Below are 14,761 nucleotides of genomic sequence, written 5' to 3' on the forward strand. Positions count from 1 at the left end.
ACATGCTTCCGTAAGATGAAATAAATTTAAATACCTCTTTGACCAAAATGTCGTCGGGTCATACCTGCCGAGTTTTACGAAGCTCCTCACACTACAACCACGCAGTCGCAACAGATGGTTTCTGCACAATTTCCTTCAACGACACCCAGCACAGCCTTAATTCGTTTTCTACCTTAAGGCGTATGGTATATAAATTTAATTATAAAATATGAGCATGAAAGAACAAGAGGCTTTAAAGAAATTATTCAGACATGATATTATTACATAAATAAACTCCTTTGAAGAGGAGAAGACAACTTGTTTAGCTACTCATAGTAGCCTTGTTCTTGTAATACATAAAGAACACTTAATACAATAGAGAGAGAAATATTACAACAATTTATTTGTAAGAAAACTGAAGGGAATGATCGACATCTTCAGCTTCCTTGAACGCTTGTATTTATAGCTGAGGTTCCACTCGTTTCACCGAGAAATTTCAGGGAATCTTACAGCTATCTTCTATTTCTTTATGCCATTATTGATGGCATCTTTTACTAGTGGAGGAGACAGTTGTCTTGTATTTTTTATGTCATTATTGATGGCATCTTTTACTAGTGGAGGAATCACATGTCTGCCACTTTCTTTTGGCTTTATTCTCCTCACATGACTGTTTTATTGTTGTCGGGGCATCTTTTGCTTTTGAAGTAGGCCCCTGTGAAAACACATCTTTGGTGGTCCTTGTCCACCTTTGCTTGTCTCGGAAAAATCTTTTCGATCCGTTCGGGGTCTGAAGTTTTTTCCGAATTCTGGCTCCTTCTGGTTGGGACACTCTGGGCAGATGTTCTCTGACCATCTTTCGATATGAGCCATGTTACAAAAATTTTGGCGAGTCTCTTTACTCCCCGGCAGCTTGTTGTTCCATAAAAAGTTTCTCTTTTTTTCGAAGAGTTCTTCCGCAAAAGCCGTAGTTTTTCCTGTCATTGTGTTTAACAGAAATGATCCGTTCACAGAATTCTGATAAAATTTGAACGAAAACTTGACCTTGTCCATCTCGGTGAGACAAACCCAAATACCCCATGCCCTTCTGGTTGAGATTTTATTTTCTCCAAAAGTGGACACTAATGGTATTTTCTCAGGAATAGGGTCCTTAATGAATCTTTGATTATTCATGTCAGGTCTCCTTAGCTTGATGAAATGAAAGGGTTCGTGTGATCCTTTCCCTGTTGGTTATGGAGCTACACTAAAGAAATATAATTCAAGCACATCTCCTCTGGACAAATGGTCATTATTTGCCCATGTTTCTTGAACTGCTTCCTGAATCCATTTGGGTAACTGTGATATCTCCGGGAAGCTTGGTGACGTTGTATAAACTGAGGCCAAGGCTCCAAATTCATACCAAAGCTTTACATCCTTAGGATTGACATTGTTTTTTAGCCATACCCTTGGATATATCCCTGCAACATCAACCCTGCAAGTGTTAGGGTTAATTTCACTTCTTGTACTTAATTTCTCCCACCTCTGTTGATAAACCTGAAATGGAGAAATAATAGCTGGATTAGTATCGATCTTAGATTTGCCCTTGTTAGTGTTGGGCCTAAGATTGATCTCTTCCTCTTTTACCCCAGAGGCGGAGGATTGACTTGATGAAGAATCCTCATCAATTGTTGCTTCATTTAGATCATCAAAAGCTGATGATAGATTAGCACTTGTTTCTTGAGTTTCCTCAACATCTTGTTTTCCAACCGGTGGTTGTATTTCTTGTTTTTGTAAAACCAATGGTTTTAGCATATCTTGTTTATGAGAAACCAATGGTTTCTCTATGGCCTTCATAATTGGCCCTTGAATAGCAGCCCATAGTTGTGTTTGAGTTTGCATACATCCTGTAATTCGATTAGATACTTTGATCCGATCAGCTTGTTGTAACCTGCCGGCCATTTCAGCATTAATGGATAACTGGTTGAACTCGGTTTGAAGCAACCCAAGGTGTTCCCTGAGATGCCTCTGCATTTTCATGATGGAATCCACGTCACTGCCTTCCATCTCTTGTTAAGAAATCTGCAAGAATATTTTCATGAGATTTAATAATAACAATATCAAAAATATAATTTTGACATAATGCTTGCCATCTTAATAACCTAGCTTTCTCAGGTTTAGTTTCAATCTTATTTTTTAAGAAAACTTTTACCTGGGTGTTATCAACCTTTAGCGTGAATTTTTTAGAAAGTAAAAATAATGGTCATTTTTCGAAAGCCCTTTTAACTGCATAAAATTCCTTTTCGTTGATATACCATCTGATGGCCTCTGATTCTGAAAAAAGACCGCTACAGTATCTGCATGGTATTTCTCCATCCGTAGTGATCTTGGTAAGCACTGCTGCCCACCAATCGTCACTAACATCTGTAAATAAAACCAGATCATCTTCATCTTCGGGTATAGCCATTTTTGGGAGATTCTTACATATCTCATTTAATTGGTTTACCCCTTGAGTATGGTCTTCGGTCCATATAAACCTAGCATCCTTTTTTAACAAAGGACTGAACATCTTTCTGTACATTGCTAGGTTGTTAATTAACATCCCTGCGAAATTAACTACTCCAAGAAAACTCTGGAGTTGTTTTATGTCTTTGAGTTTATCTGAAAAATTCTTTACCTTTTCCACAATATGGGGTTGTAGAATTATTCCAGTTTCATCGATCTCAATACCAAGGAATTCAATTTTCCTTGTTGCTATGACTGCTTTCTTTTCAGATAAGACCAGTCCTTCTTGTTTACAAATTTTAGAGAAAATCTCTAAGTGTTTAACGTATTCGTCTATATTTTTTGATGCTATAAGAATATCATCAATATAAACAAACATAAAGTTAAAATAATCTTTAAAAAAAGGTTATCCATTTTTCTTTGAAATATCTGGGGTGCATTAGCCAATCCCATAGGCATAACTTCCCAAATATAGTGTCCTTGTGGAGTAGAAAAGGCTGTGAATTTCTTACTGCCTTCTTCCATTCGAATCTGGTAAAATCCAGACTTACAATCAAATTTTGAGAACACTCTAACATTTCGTACACAACTAATTAGGTGTTCTCTACTCGATATGAAGTACCCATCAAACTACAGGATTTTATTAATACCTTGGTAGTTAATAACTGTGGGAATCTCGGGTGCTAATCTCATCTTATAGGGCGATTAATAACAAGAAATATTCAATCAGAATATTAATCTTCTTAAAAATCAAATAAATAATACAGGACATTTGGCGACGCAAAATCATACATTTGGCGACGCAAAAACACGTCGCAAAAGATCAACAAATTTTTTTTTTTTTTTTTTAGTAGACCTTGACGCGCGGGCGCGCCTCATGTGGCGCGGGCGCGCATAGGGCTCGGGCCAAGGCACTCAAAGTGCCTTGGTTAGGCGCGGCCGCGCCTCTGGGCTGGGCGGGCGCGCCTGGCCCTCTGATTTGCCTTCCAAACAGCTGAAAAATGATGTCTTTGTCCCTGTTTTGATCCTCAAACATTGACAAACATATATAGTCCAAATTTAACATCAAAATCTAGATGAAAACATGCAAATCCATGAACTAATCAAGTAACTAAACATGGAACTTGACATACAACCCACAAGATCTTACATACTCTTGTTCTTGACAACATACATATCTATATGCTCAAATGTTCTTATTCTTGCCATTCATACCAGTCTTTATATGCAAGTATTTATAACAAAACATAGACAAGATCTAAATATAAAGGTTGACATCAACTCTACTGCATAAACCCGAGTTCACCACATGCTACTCTTGCTCTCGTTCTTCTTACAATCTTCTTTGTCCTGTGCTCGCCCCATCTATTCCCATGCACACATACAAACATAGAAATAGCCGGATATCTCCGGTGAGAATTGAATCCCAGTATAAAACAACTAGATCATGCATAACATATAGTTCAAAGAAATACTCATATAAACCTCTCAACAAGCATTAAACCAATCTATTGCAATGCATGATTTTAAAAATCTGCTATCAAGTTCTATATTAGTTCTTGGGATCCCGGGGAAGAAGAACACAACAAATCTCCCACCTACTCTCCCTTTCGGGGTGGTGTTGAGCTCTTTTCCCGGACTTTGGCATACTATATCAAGTTTCTAACCATAGGAGTTGATCTATCTCCTAGGTTCCTTTAGATATATCCAAACATCCGTATTTTTTTGGCGAATCTGCCATTTCAAATCTCAAAGGGTTGTTGGCTCAAGATGAATGCATCAAAATCTAGAAGCATAAGAGTAAAAGCCAACTAATAACAAGCTAAGTCAAACAAGCAAGTAAATGTGCAAATACAACACATATAAGCACATAGTATGTGGTTTTGAAAGGGCATTCAAGCAAAATCTCTTGAATGTACAAGCCCTTATTCAACGGTTGTCTTATACCTTTCAAACTTGGTTTCAAAGCTCTTCAAATCTGATATAGCTGCACAACAAGAACACAATCAAAATCTGCTCATTCTCTTCCCAATCTTCAAGGCTAACAAGTCACAAACCTTGTTCTTCCGTCGATTGGTTTCGAAGTCGTGATTCTTAACTTGAAGTCCCCTGTTTTCAATCTGAAAATACATCAAACATGTCTAAGAACATCAGCAAGAACTCACATCATACTCAGCTCAGACAATCTAGACTCAAACTTAATCATTTTTCAAACCGACGGCATAACGGTACGGAATCGGTAGCCGAAACTGAAATCCAACCAATCTATCATTCATATCTACTTCAAATACATGATATACCAGCCAAAATACATCAATATACCAGCATATCAGCAGCTACCATTTCGAAATACATGCTGAAAAATTCATAAGAAATAGAAACGGCATCCAATCTTCGACCCGATTGCGATAATACAACACATAGATTCTCAAGAACACATATTCATACTCAAATTCTGAGTTTCTTATCATCTCAATTTCGAAATATGCTGAATCATAAAGATACTTACACCAAATCGAAGCTCGTCTTTCAAGGATCGCGGAACTATGCCCGGAATTTAATTCGGATGCACGGATCTTGAAATATTTAACTTGGAAGACAAAATTCCAAGGTAGAAGATGATGTTCTCGATTTTGGGCTGAAGGAATTGATAATTCTGATTCAAAATGCTTACAATACACGTTCAGATTCATGTGAAGACAAGTGTCCCACTCAAAATGTCAAAATTGCACTTTGGCCCCTCATCTCTTCACTATTTGCAAATTGACCCTTGAAACTTCTTTTTAATTCAATTTCAATCCTAAATAATTTAAGAATATTAGAATTTAAATCTAAACTCCAAAAATTCTCAAATTAAATATTCTCGAATTAAAATTAAATAATCTCGGGCCTTACAATAACTAACCTGGGTTTCCCTCTTTTTATTTCACCATGATTTCTGACCAGAAATCCTAGGCTGCTATATGGTGAAACTCCTTCTTTGATTAGACCAAGGTCCAAATGTTCCTTGATAATTATTCTCATATCCCTTTGATCTGTTATGTTCATCGGGATAGACTTATATCTGACGAATTCATACTCTTTACCTTTCTTTAGAGTAAGACTAGATTTGAGTTGATTTCTATCCCACCATGCCAAAGGATGCTCGTTGTAACTTTATTTGAGCCTTTTTTTGACATCTTCAAGGGATACCTTATTTTCTAACTTTATATCTCTGTGATTTAGAGTCACCTTGAGAAGCTCCATATCCTCTGTTTGGAGTTCTTGTTCTGTTGTTATTTTCAACATAGTTTCTCCAAACCTTCTTGGATCTTTTATCTTTGGGTGAAAAAGTTGTCCTTTATCACCACGCTGGCTGCGAAATATTATCGGCAATTGTCGATAAAAAGCAACTTTGAGTCTTTGAACGATAATTTTATGATCACAAATTGTAGTGAACACAAGTCTTCTTGACTCATTGTCTTGTGTGTACTTCTTAAACATTTGTAAGAAGTTATTTTCTAACAGGATATCGGCTCCTGTATCATGAAAATAGATTGGTGGTGTCTTTACCTTGTACCAAGGTGTTTGACCTTCTCCTCCCATGAGGATTTCTGCTTGTTTTATTCCTTTGCAAAGAATTAAAATTCTTCTAGAGAAATCCCGTCCAGCAATTTTTGGCAATTCTTCTTCACATTCTTCAGGGAAGATTCCTCTTTTTGCTGTACAAATTTCTACTCCCGAGTCAATATAAGCTGAAAAGTATTCAGCCTTATATTGTTCATACAATATTCCTATTGGAATGTATATGGAAAAAGGAAGTGTTGTCATTTTTTAAAGGGATTACTAAATGGCCCTGCCATTTTTAACAGACTGTGTTGCAACTCAGTAATCCGATTAAGACTTTTCACCTTTAGTTTTTCTAAGACTTCAGAAGGTAGAGTATGGTTACTTCTTTCTACTTCTTCGATGCGTCCTAGTAAATCATGTTCATGACTTACTAATTTCAATAGTTGCTTCTTCCTCTGTTTGTAAACAGAGTTTTCGAATCTGTTTAAGGGATTGTCCCTTATCCAATTCTCTTGGTTTTCCATCTCGTAGAATTTTTATTGAATCCTCCAAGTCTTCTCTTTTGTCATAAACTCTATTCCTTTTTCAAGGCGTTTCCATGATTTATGGTCCTCCAGAAATTCTAGGCCAAGAATGAGCTAATCCATTTCTTTTCCTGGAATTCCACATATTTGAACTTCAAATTCTCCAATATTTATCACTCCTTGGTAAGTTCCTTTTTCTTGTTGTTCCAAATAGTAAATCGAGTTACAAGGGAACTGATTCCGATGACTTGTAATTTCGAATACTATTTTCACTTCTTTCCATCCTTCTGGAGATCTAAGTTTTTCTATTATAGAAAACTCCTTTTCTTCTCGTGGAATTTCTTGAATAGGAGATTTGTCCCATCTCCTACTTGTCATTCGGTCTCCTTGAAAAGATAATCTTCGGGGTTCTATTTTAAGGTCTCTGTATAGAACAGGTATGTCTTGAATTTGAATGTCTGTTTCCTGAATTAAAGGAAACTCGATTTTTTTCGGGTATATTGCATGAGCAACTTTCCCAAATATCTCTGGAATTTCAATGAACTCATTTCTAATAAATAATTCAGAATGGTGAGTGTTAGAAAGAGCATATGAAATTTGATATGTAATAGAATATGACCTATTACCTTCCTTCATTAGTCTTTTTTTCTTGAAGTTTTGATGCAACGTCAAGGCTCGACTAAAATCTCTATCAGCTAAATTGTAGGTTATTTTTGGATAAATAACTCCCACAATTTTTCCTGCGTACAAATTTCCTGAGATTGTTCCTAGAACCGCATCTTGTATATTTCCCATTCTTTTATCGCATACTACGATATCTATGAGTGAATCTATTCCTTCTTTAAAAGTGGCTTTGATCATAATCTGGATTGCTCCAATATGAATCCAAGACATTGTCTTTGCTACTTCTGCTTTTAATTTCTGTAATTTTTCTCGAATTTCTTCAAAGGGAATCAACTGCATCTCAATTTGATTACTGGTTAATTCCATAAGAATCGTCATTTCCCTTCTAGATACCTTATAAATTAAATTATGTCTTCTTTGTCTTAGCCCTAGGTTTCCTAAAACTATTTCAACTTGTCATGCCGAAAATTCTTGGTACTTCTGTAGTGTTGGATTTTCTCTCATAATCCTTTGAACCATATTATGAGATATCGTTGTTTGACTAAAGAACCCAGCCAAACTTTCATGTGTTTCATGTCGAAACACCTCCTCTTTACTCTGATTCTGATTCTGATTCATCCTCAGAAACTTCTTGACTAAATAATATCTCTTATTCGTATATACTTTCATCTGAGTGGATATCCTCAAATTGATATACTTGGAATAGATCTTGAAAAAAAACCGCATCATCCATATCTGGTATTGCTTCAAAGAGTTTGACTCATTTTTTCTCATTTTCTGGACAATTTGTAGATATATGTCCTTTTTCTCCACATGTCCAGCAGTTGTAATCCTTGAAACTTTCACTTGCCCTTGTATGAGTTCTTCTGAAAGTTCTTCTTGATGGTGTTCTTCCCCTGCTTTGTGATGAGCCTGTTGCTGGGGACGTTCTTGTAGGTCCACTTCTTCTTTGTAGGTCCACTTCTTCTACCTGATCTATAGGATCTGGCTTTTTGTTTGGACCAAAATGTTCTTGGTTTCCAAGAACTCTTCATTCTTTTATTATCTCTTCATTCTTTTATTATAGGGATTATTTTTGAATTTCTTTCTTTTAAATCCCTGTGTTCTGTTTCCAATGATCGTTGGAAGATCATTTTCTCTACAACACAAAGGTGTACGCTTATCTATACCCCTTATTTTCTTGTAGTTCTTTTGTAATGCTGCCATATGGCACCATTCTGCCAATTTTTCTTTCAAAAAGGACGCGCGTCTTGCCAATGTATCAAGATTACCTGGAACGTATTCTTTAATCAGCATTTCTCTCCAGGAACTTGACATTTTTGCGAAAAATAGCTGAATAGCTACATTTTCCTCGACTCCCGAATTCCATCTGTATTTAGTGAATAACATAATGTATTCATCAACTAAACATATATCATGTAACTCGAGGCTATACAGAGCTTGAGTATATCTTCTCTTTTTCTCTGTATCTTGATTATTGAAATAGTTTACCCCTATGAATTGTGCTTTAAATAGGATGACCATTCTTTCTCCAATCTCGCTGAGGAATTCTCCTGCTAAGATTGATTCCTTCGTATCTGGCATAGTCATCTCCCATGCGATCTTGACAGATCTCATTAGACTCATTTCTAGAAGTTTAATGAATCCTTCTTTATTGAGATCTAATGTCCCTGCTGTAATTCTCATAGCTGACGTCCAATCATCTATAAGATCTTCTCTGTTTTTGAAGTCCAAAACATCAAGGTTTAACATAACCCCATAAGGATGTATCGGGTCTAAAACAGTTTTTCCATAAGGAGTTTGATGTAGTGGTATTTTACTCCTTCTTGATCTGGTTCCTGCTGGATGTGAATTTTCTCCCACATGGAACTCACTATGTGGTTCTTCTGTTTTTATCACATATCTTGGGGGATTTTCCATGGGTTGTTCACCATCAGGAGAATTCATTTTTAGATCTACAACTTTGAGATTCGCAAAAAAATCCGCAAGATCTTGTAGATCCTCGAGATTTAATCTTTCTAAAGTAGTCATCAGATAGTGTTTTTCTCTGATACTGCTTTTATAAGATTAATCATCATGTCATCATTAGTTAAAGGTTTTTGAACCATTTTGGTTTTACCTTTCTGATGTAACAAAGGTTCGGTACCAAACGAGAGTGGTAACCTTTCTCCTGTATTTCCTTTTCTAGAACCAGAAGTATGTTCTAGGTTTAGAATTTTATTTTGAAGATCCTTTAGAGTTCCAAGAATTTCTTCTTGTTTCTTAAGGATTTCTTCAATTTGCCGAGGTATTTCATACAACTGATTGCTGTAATATTGTACCGTCTTTTGAATTTCTCTAAGATCTCCGGAGAGTTTAGAGGAATCTGGGGTAATCTCTAAAAATTTAGAGTTAGAAATCATTTTTTTTATCTCTTCAAATTTGAGAGCATTAGTCGCAACCTGTTGTAAGTAATCTATTGTGAATAGATTAACTTGTTTATAGGATTTCGTATGAATAAAATCCTTTTGATTCAAACCTTCATTTAAAGTCATCTTTTTGTAAAATCTTCTCCTCAACAAAGAAAAGCATGAATTAACGAATAATATTATGTCTGAATAATTAACCTAAGGCTCTGATATCATTTTTTCGCATAATTCTTTATACTGCAAATGAGCACAAAATCTCCAGATTCAAGCATAAAACCTTTACAAGTTAAGCATAGAACCTATAGATTTCAAGCATAGATTAGCATAAATCCAGCACAAGAATTAAATATTAAAATATTCAAGTTTGGTGGTCCTAGAGAGTTATAGTAAAGAATTTTTTGCCTAAGGAATTATAATAAAGTTAAAAAGGATATTAGGAATTTTAGGACAATTCATTCATAAAAAATCTCCCTACAAAATATAATAAATTAAGTAATCAAAATTGATAAAGACAAGAAGGACACGCCATAGGTCGATAAAGTGACACTTGTGGCCTGTGGGTTACGTCCACTCAATTAATCTCACACTTTCCTCTTCCAAATCATTTTCTTTCCTTATTTTTTGCCATTAATTTTCTTGGATTGATTTCCCCTCCCCAACTCAACGAATTTATATTGTTATTTTTTTATTAAGAACGAATTTAATAAATTTTACAAAACTATAATTTAAACAAAATTTTCCACATCCAATATGTTAATCCTACTAATTTTTAACCGATGTGCCCTCCAATTCTCAAAAATCTATTTGATCAAATTTATTTATGATTGAATTCATTGGAATAATCGGGAATGCTTAAAAACCTATAATTAGTCAACACAAAATAAAATCGAAAAAATTAAACTAAGCTTAACATATATTTGTTCACATAATTTGATATCTTTTTTATTACAAAATGGAAGAATAAGGCTCAACATGAGTCTCTACCAATTTGACGAACAGATGAGACAATTTGAGCTACAAGGCTTATGTCACTTAATTTGATATCTAACTATATTTTAAAATTTCCAAATAAAAAGAACTGTATAATTTGTGTAAAATATTATTTCCCAAAACTGGCCAAGATTGACCAAGGATGGCTCAATTTTTTCCCAGCACAATTTTGATATTCTGGCCAGATAGTTGCACCTACAACCCTCCAAATATTGCTGCTTCTGTAGCCTATTTTGAATTTCTGTCTGATAATTATACCAAAAAATAAGGCATGTCACCTGATTTTATTCCCTCATTTTCTACTTTTGTCACTTCTTTTTAAATTCTGTCTAACGAAATCCAACCTTTTAGTCTTCCCTTTCACTGGATTTCAAGAACATGTTTCTTTGAAGGGTTCTATCATGACGCTTACCAATGATAGATTTCTCTGACAATTAATTTGATCGGTCATGCAAAAATGTTTGCAATTTTAATATTAAATTGGCACAGAAGGAGAAATTAAATTTTTGGTAATATAATTTGTAATTATTTTATTTTATGATGATCGATCAATTCTCAATCAAAGTCCACTAACTTTTTTTTTAAATGTTAGTAATTGTGTCAAACATATCAATCGTGTCGATATATAAATTATTATTTTTTGATGTCACGTTAACTAAATTTATTTAAATAATTATAACAGATTACATTGAAAAAAAAATACCACAATAAATAAATTATAAAAATTTCTTATAACCGTAGGACGCTCGCAACTTATTTCGAAAGTTCGAATCTTTTTGCTCTCTCTTTCGCAAAGTTCAATCTTTTTAGAAGGTAAAATAAAATAAAAATTCATTCTTGAACATCTTTGTCCCTTCAAGGAAACCCGTCAACCAAAGAATCTCTACATTTCCTTGAAACAAAGCAACCCTTTAACAGAATTTCCATATCCATGAATAGAATCAGCCCGATAACTCTTTTGCTGGTAGTGATTCTTGCCATTGTCTTCTTTATATTCGGCATGCTTCAGCTTGTAATCCGACGCTTCACGAAAAGGCCCACGTTTTCTTCCGTCTCCCACTCCAACAGATCATTCCCCGACGCCCCCAATCCCCCGCGCCTCTTCCAACGGCAGCTGCAGCAACTCTTCCGGCTGCACGACTCGGGCCTCGACCAATCTCTGGTCGATGTGTTGCCAGTCTTTTACTACAAAGAAATAATTATTACAGGGTCGAAAGAGCCATTTGATTGTGCCGTTTGCTTGGGTGAATTCTCAAGCAGCGACAAGCTCAAATTGCTCCCTGATTGTAGCCACGCCTTTCATATTCATTGTATAGAAACATGGCTTATGACAAACTCAGCATGCCCTTTGTGTAGAACCTCCATCACAAACGTCTCTTTAGAGCAATGGGATTTGTCTTGTATGTATGGTAAGATCAAGAACGAGTCTTGCTCGGAACATGAAAAGGGCCGTGAAGCGATCTTTTCGGTTCGGCTTGGGAAGTTGAGAGGCTCGAACAGAGGATTGGAACAGGATGAGAAGAAGCAGGAAGATGCAGGTGTTATCAGCAGTGGCAATCTTGATGCAAGGAGATGTTATTCAATGGGTGCATTTCAGTATGTTGTTGGTGACAATGGGGATGATCTAATGAAGGTGAAGGCTCGATTCGAGGCGGATCGATATTCGTGTGATAAAGATGGAGATGGGAAGCGGATCATCGGTGGCAGGGGAGGTGGTGGTGATAGTTTATCGGTTTCCAAGATTTGGCTATGGTCCAAAAAAGGCAAACTTTCGTTGAATACTTGGGGTGAAAACGATGAAAGAGGAGTTGTTCTTGAAGAAAATAGTAGTAATAGTAGTTTAGTTTGAAAGTATTTTCTTGATATGGTTTTTTTTTAAGTGTTGTTCATACGTAGGTGAATCCAAGGATATGAAATTCAGTTCATGGGTTTCTAAGGTTGAGTTTTGAAATAAAGTATTTCATTGAGATTGTCGTTTTATCTTAAATTCACTTATTATGAAACATAGGGATGGTAATGGGGAGGGTCTAAACCCGCCCCGCATCAAACCCGTCCCGACGGAGCGGGTCCACAAGCGGGTCCGGGGCGGGTCTCGGGTTTGGCCAAACCCGCCCCGGAACCCGTCCGCCAAAGTATTATATATATATAAATTTAAAATATTCATGTATATATATAAATATAAAATATATATGTAATATTAATAATATATAATTATAATATTATACTAAATAATTAATATTTTATTCATAATTTGAATGTATAATATTATTGGATTGAAATTAATTTGTTTTATTATGATATGTTTAGTATAAAAATAAATTATTATAATATTTTTTATCTAATAAATATTAATTAATTAAAATTTAATAAATTTAAACTTGTGAGAATAATTTCTTCTTTGTCTTAAATATTATAAATCTATATTTGAAATTAAATTTTTTGATATTTGTTAATTTATAAACTTCTTATTTTTTCATTTTAATAAATTTAAAATTATTTAATTTATGACGGGTCCAACGAGTCTAACCCGCATTGGACCCGCAGGGTTCGCGGGGCGGGTCCAAAGGGAGGTGGGGCGGGTCTCGGGTTTAGCCAAACCCGCCCCAGACCCGCCCCGTTGCCATCCCTAATAAAACACATTGTTTGATACCTCCACGACAAAATAATATTTGATCATTTGAACAATTTTTTTGTTGGCTTGGGAATCGGGTTATTTAACTAAAATACATACTCTAGAACTTCTAGCTCGAATTGCTTCAATGTAGATTACAACAAAGCAACTAAATAGCAATGATTGCTATATATGTCTCAAAGGCTAAAACACCCTTAGCATAGAGTTTTCTGACGAAAATTATTCTAATGTGTATTTAAATGTTGATATTTAATAATAAATTAGCAATTATGCATATGCGATACGTGTGTTATATATAACATACAAATGTCAAAATATAAATGAATGTAATTTAAAACAGTTATTTTGAATTGATAATATACATAGAAAATATTATCTTAGAATAAAGTGATGTAAAAATAATTTTAAAAACGAGAAATAAAATTTATTACATAAGAGTAAGACGATGAGAAATACAAGATTGTTGGAAAAAAAAAAGTCGAGTGCAAGCGGTTTGCAAATTTACGTGGATTTGTAGATTAAAAAATGGCTTAGTGAGATTTTCAAATTTGATTTAGGTTTTTGAATTTTCAAAGTTACAAATTATATTCAAACATTCCTTGTAAAATGTCATGATAATTTATTTTTTTAAAAAAAGCAATTTAGTCTCATCAATTAATTTATCATGACATTTTTTTCTAAGAAATTGTTGTATTATAATTTATAATATGGTAGGATAAGGTTTTTAAAAAAATACAGCATGTATTAATAAATATTCACAGTTTATGCTAGCATTTCATCACTAGCTCCCTTTGGACCACGGGTTTGGATCATGATGTACAATCTTTCGGTAACAAAAAGTGGTGGCCAGTTAGATTGTAGAATTAGGGATATTGCAGAGATGAAACTCGACATATAAGATCTTATTCGCTAATGGAATGGGTTTTTTTTTAATCATAGTAACTTATAACGTCTAGAATCTAGATTCATCACGTTTATTTTTGGGAAAAATCCAAAAATTTTGATCAGCTTAACATTAGACGTCTCTTGTATTTATTAAGTTGTTATCATATATGAGCTAAATATAGATATTGACGTCTTCAAATAATCGTTAAACATATCAGCGGATAAGGACATGAAAACAAATTATGCCATGTCATTGTATTTTTTATGGTAAGCTCATTAATGACCCAAGGAAGCAGAATGCTCGAAACTATTATCCGACATAATTGAGGATTTTTTTTAAAAAAAAAAAAGAAAAAGAGGAAGAGTTCGAATAAATAAAAATTAGTGAAGTATTTATTTGCTCACCCTGCCAAGGAGAACGACATATTTGACCCATCTCCCCGGTGCTGAACTCAGAAAATGAGTTCATTTTTAGCACACATTCATTTCACATAAAAAGTTCAAAATTCACCGTTTTTAAATTTTCTCCTCAATCACTCAATATACCAAATTTTTTTAATTTTCACTTATTCTTTGACACATATGGAAAAATTGTATTTGTGATCGACATATTTGGATTTGCCAAGAACAAGCGAAAAGCCAAGGAATAAATAAACGGTAAATTGTAAATAAATCCCTACTATAATAAAATT

The 14,761-nt window shown here is 34.6% G+C and overlaps 1 protein-coding gene across 1 annotated transcript; it reads left to right on the forward strand.

Moving 5' to 3' along the window:
• The first annotated feature begins 11,447 nt into the window (after positions 1–11,447).
• LOC140878457 (RING-H2 finger protein ATL46-like) lies at positions 11,448–12,401 on the forward strand. Its single transcript, XM_073282058.1, has one exon. The coding sequence runs from the start codon at positions 11,484–11,486 to the stop codon at positions 12,399–12,401; it is 918 nt and encodes a 305-aa protein (XP_073138159.1). The 5' UTR covers positions 11,448–11,483.
• Positions 12,402–14,761: the final 2,360 nt, after the last annotated feature.

The sequence above is a fragment of the Henckelia pumila genome, chromosome 2 (assembly GCF_033568475.1).
Source record: "Henckelia pumila isolate YLH828 chromosome 2, ASM3356847v2, whole genome shotgun sequence".
NCBI classification, from domain to species: domain Eukaryota; kingdom Viridiplantae; phylum Streptophyta; class Magnoliopsida; order Lamiales; family Gesneriaceae; genus Henckelia; species Henckelia pumila.

What these genes read in the sequence shown, in the direction of transcription:
- LOC140878457 (XM_073282058.1), top strand. Translation starts at nt 11,484, where the DNA reads ATGAATAGAATCAGCCCGATAACTCTTTTGCTGGTAGTGATTCTTGCC.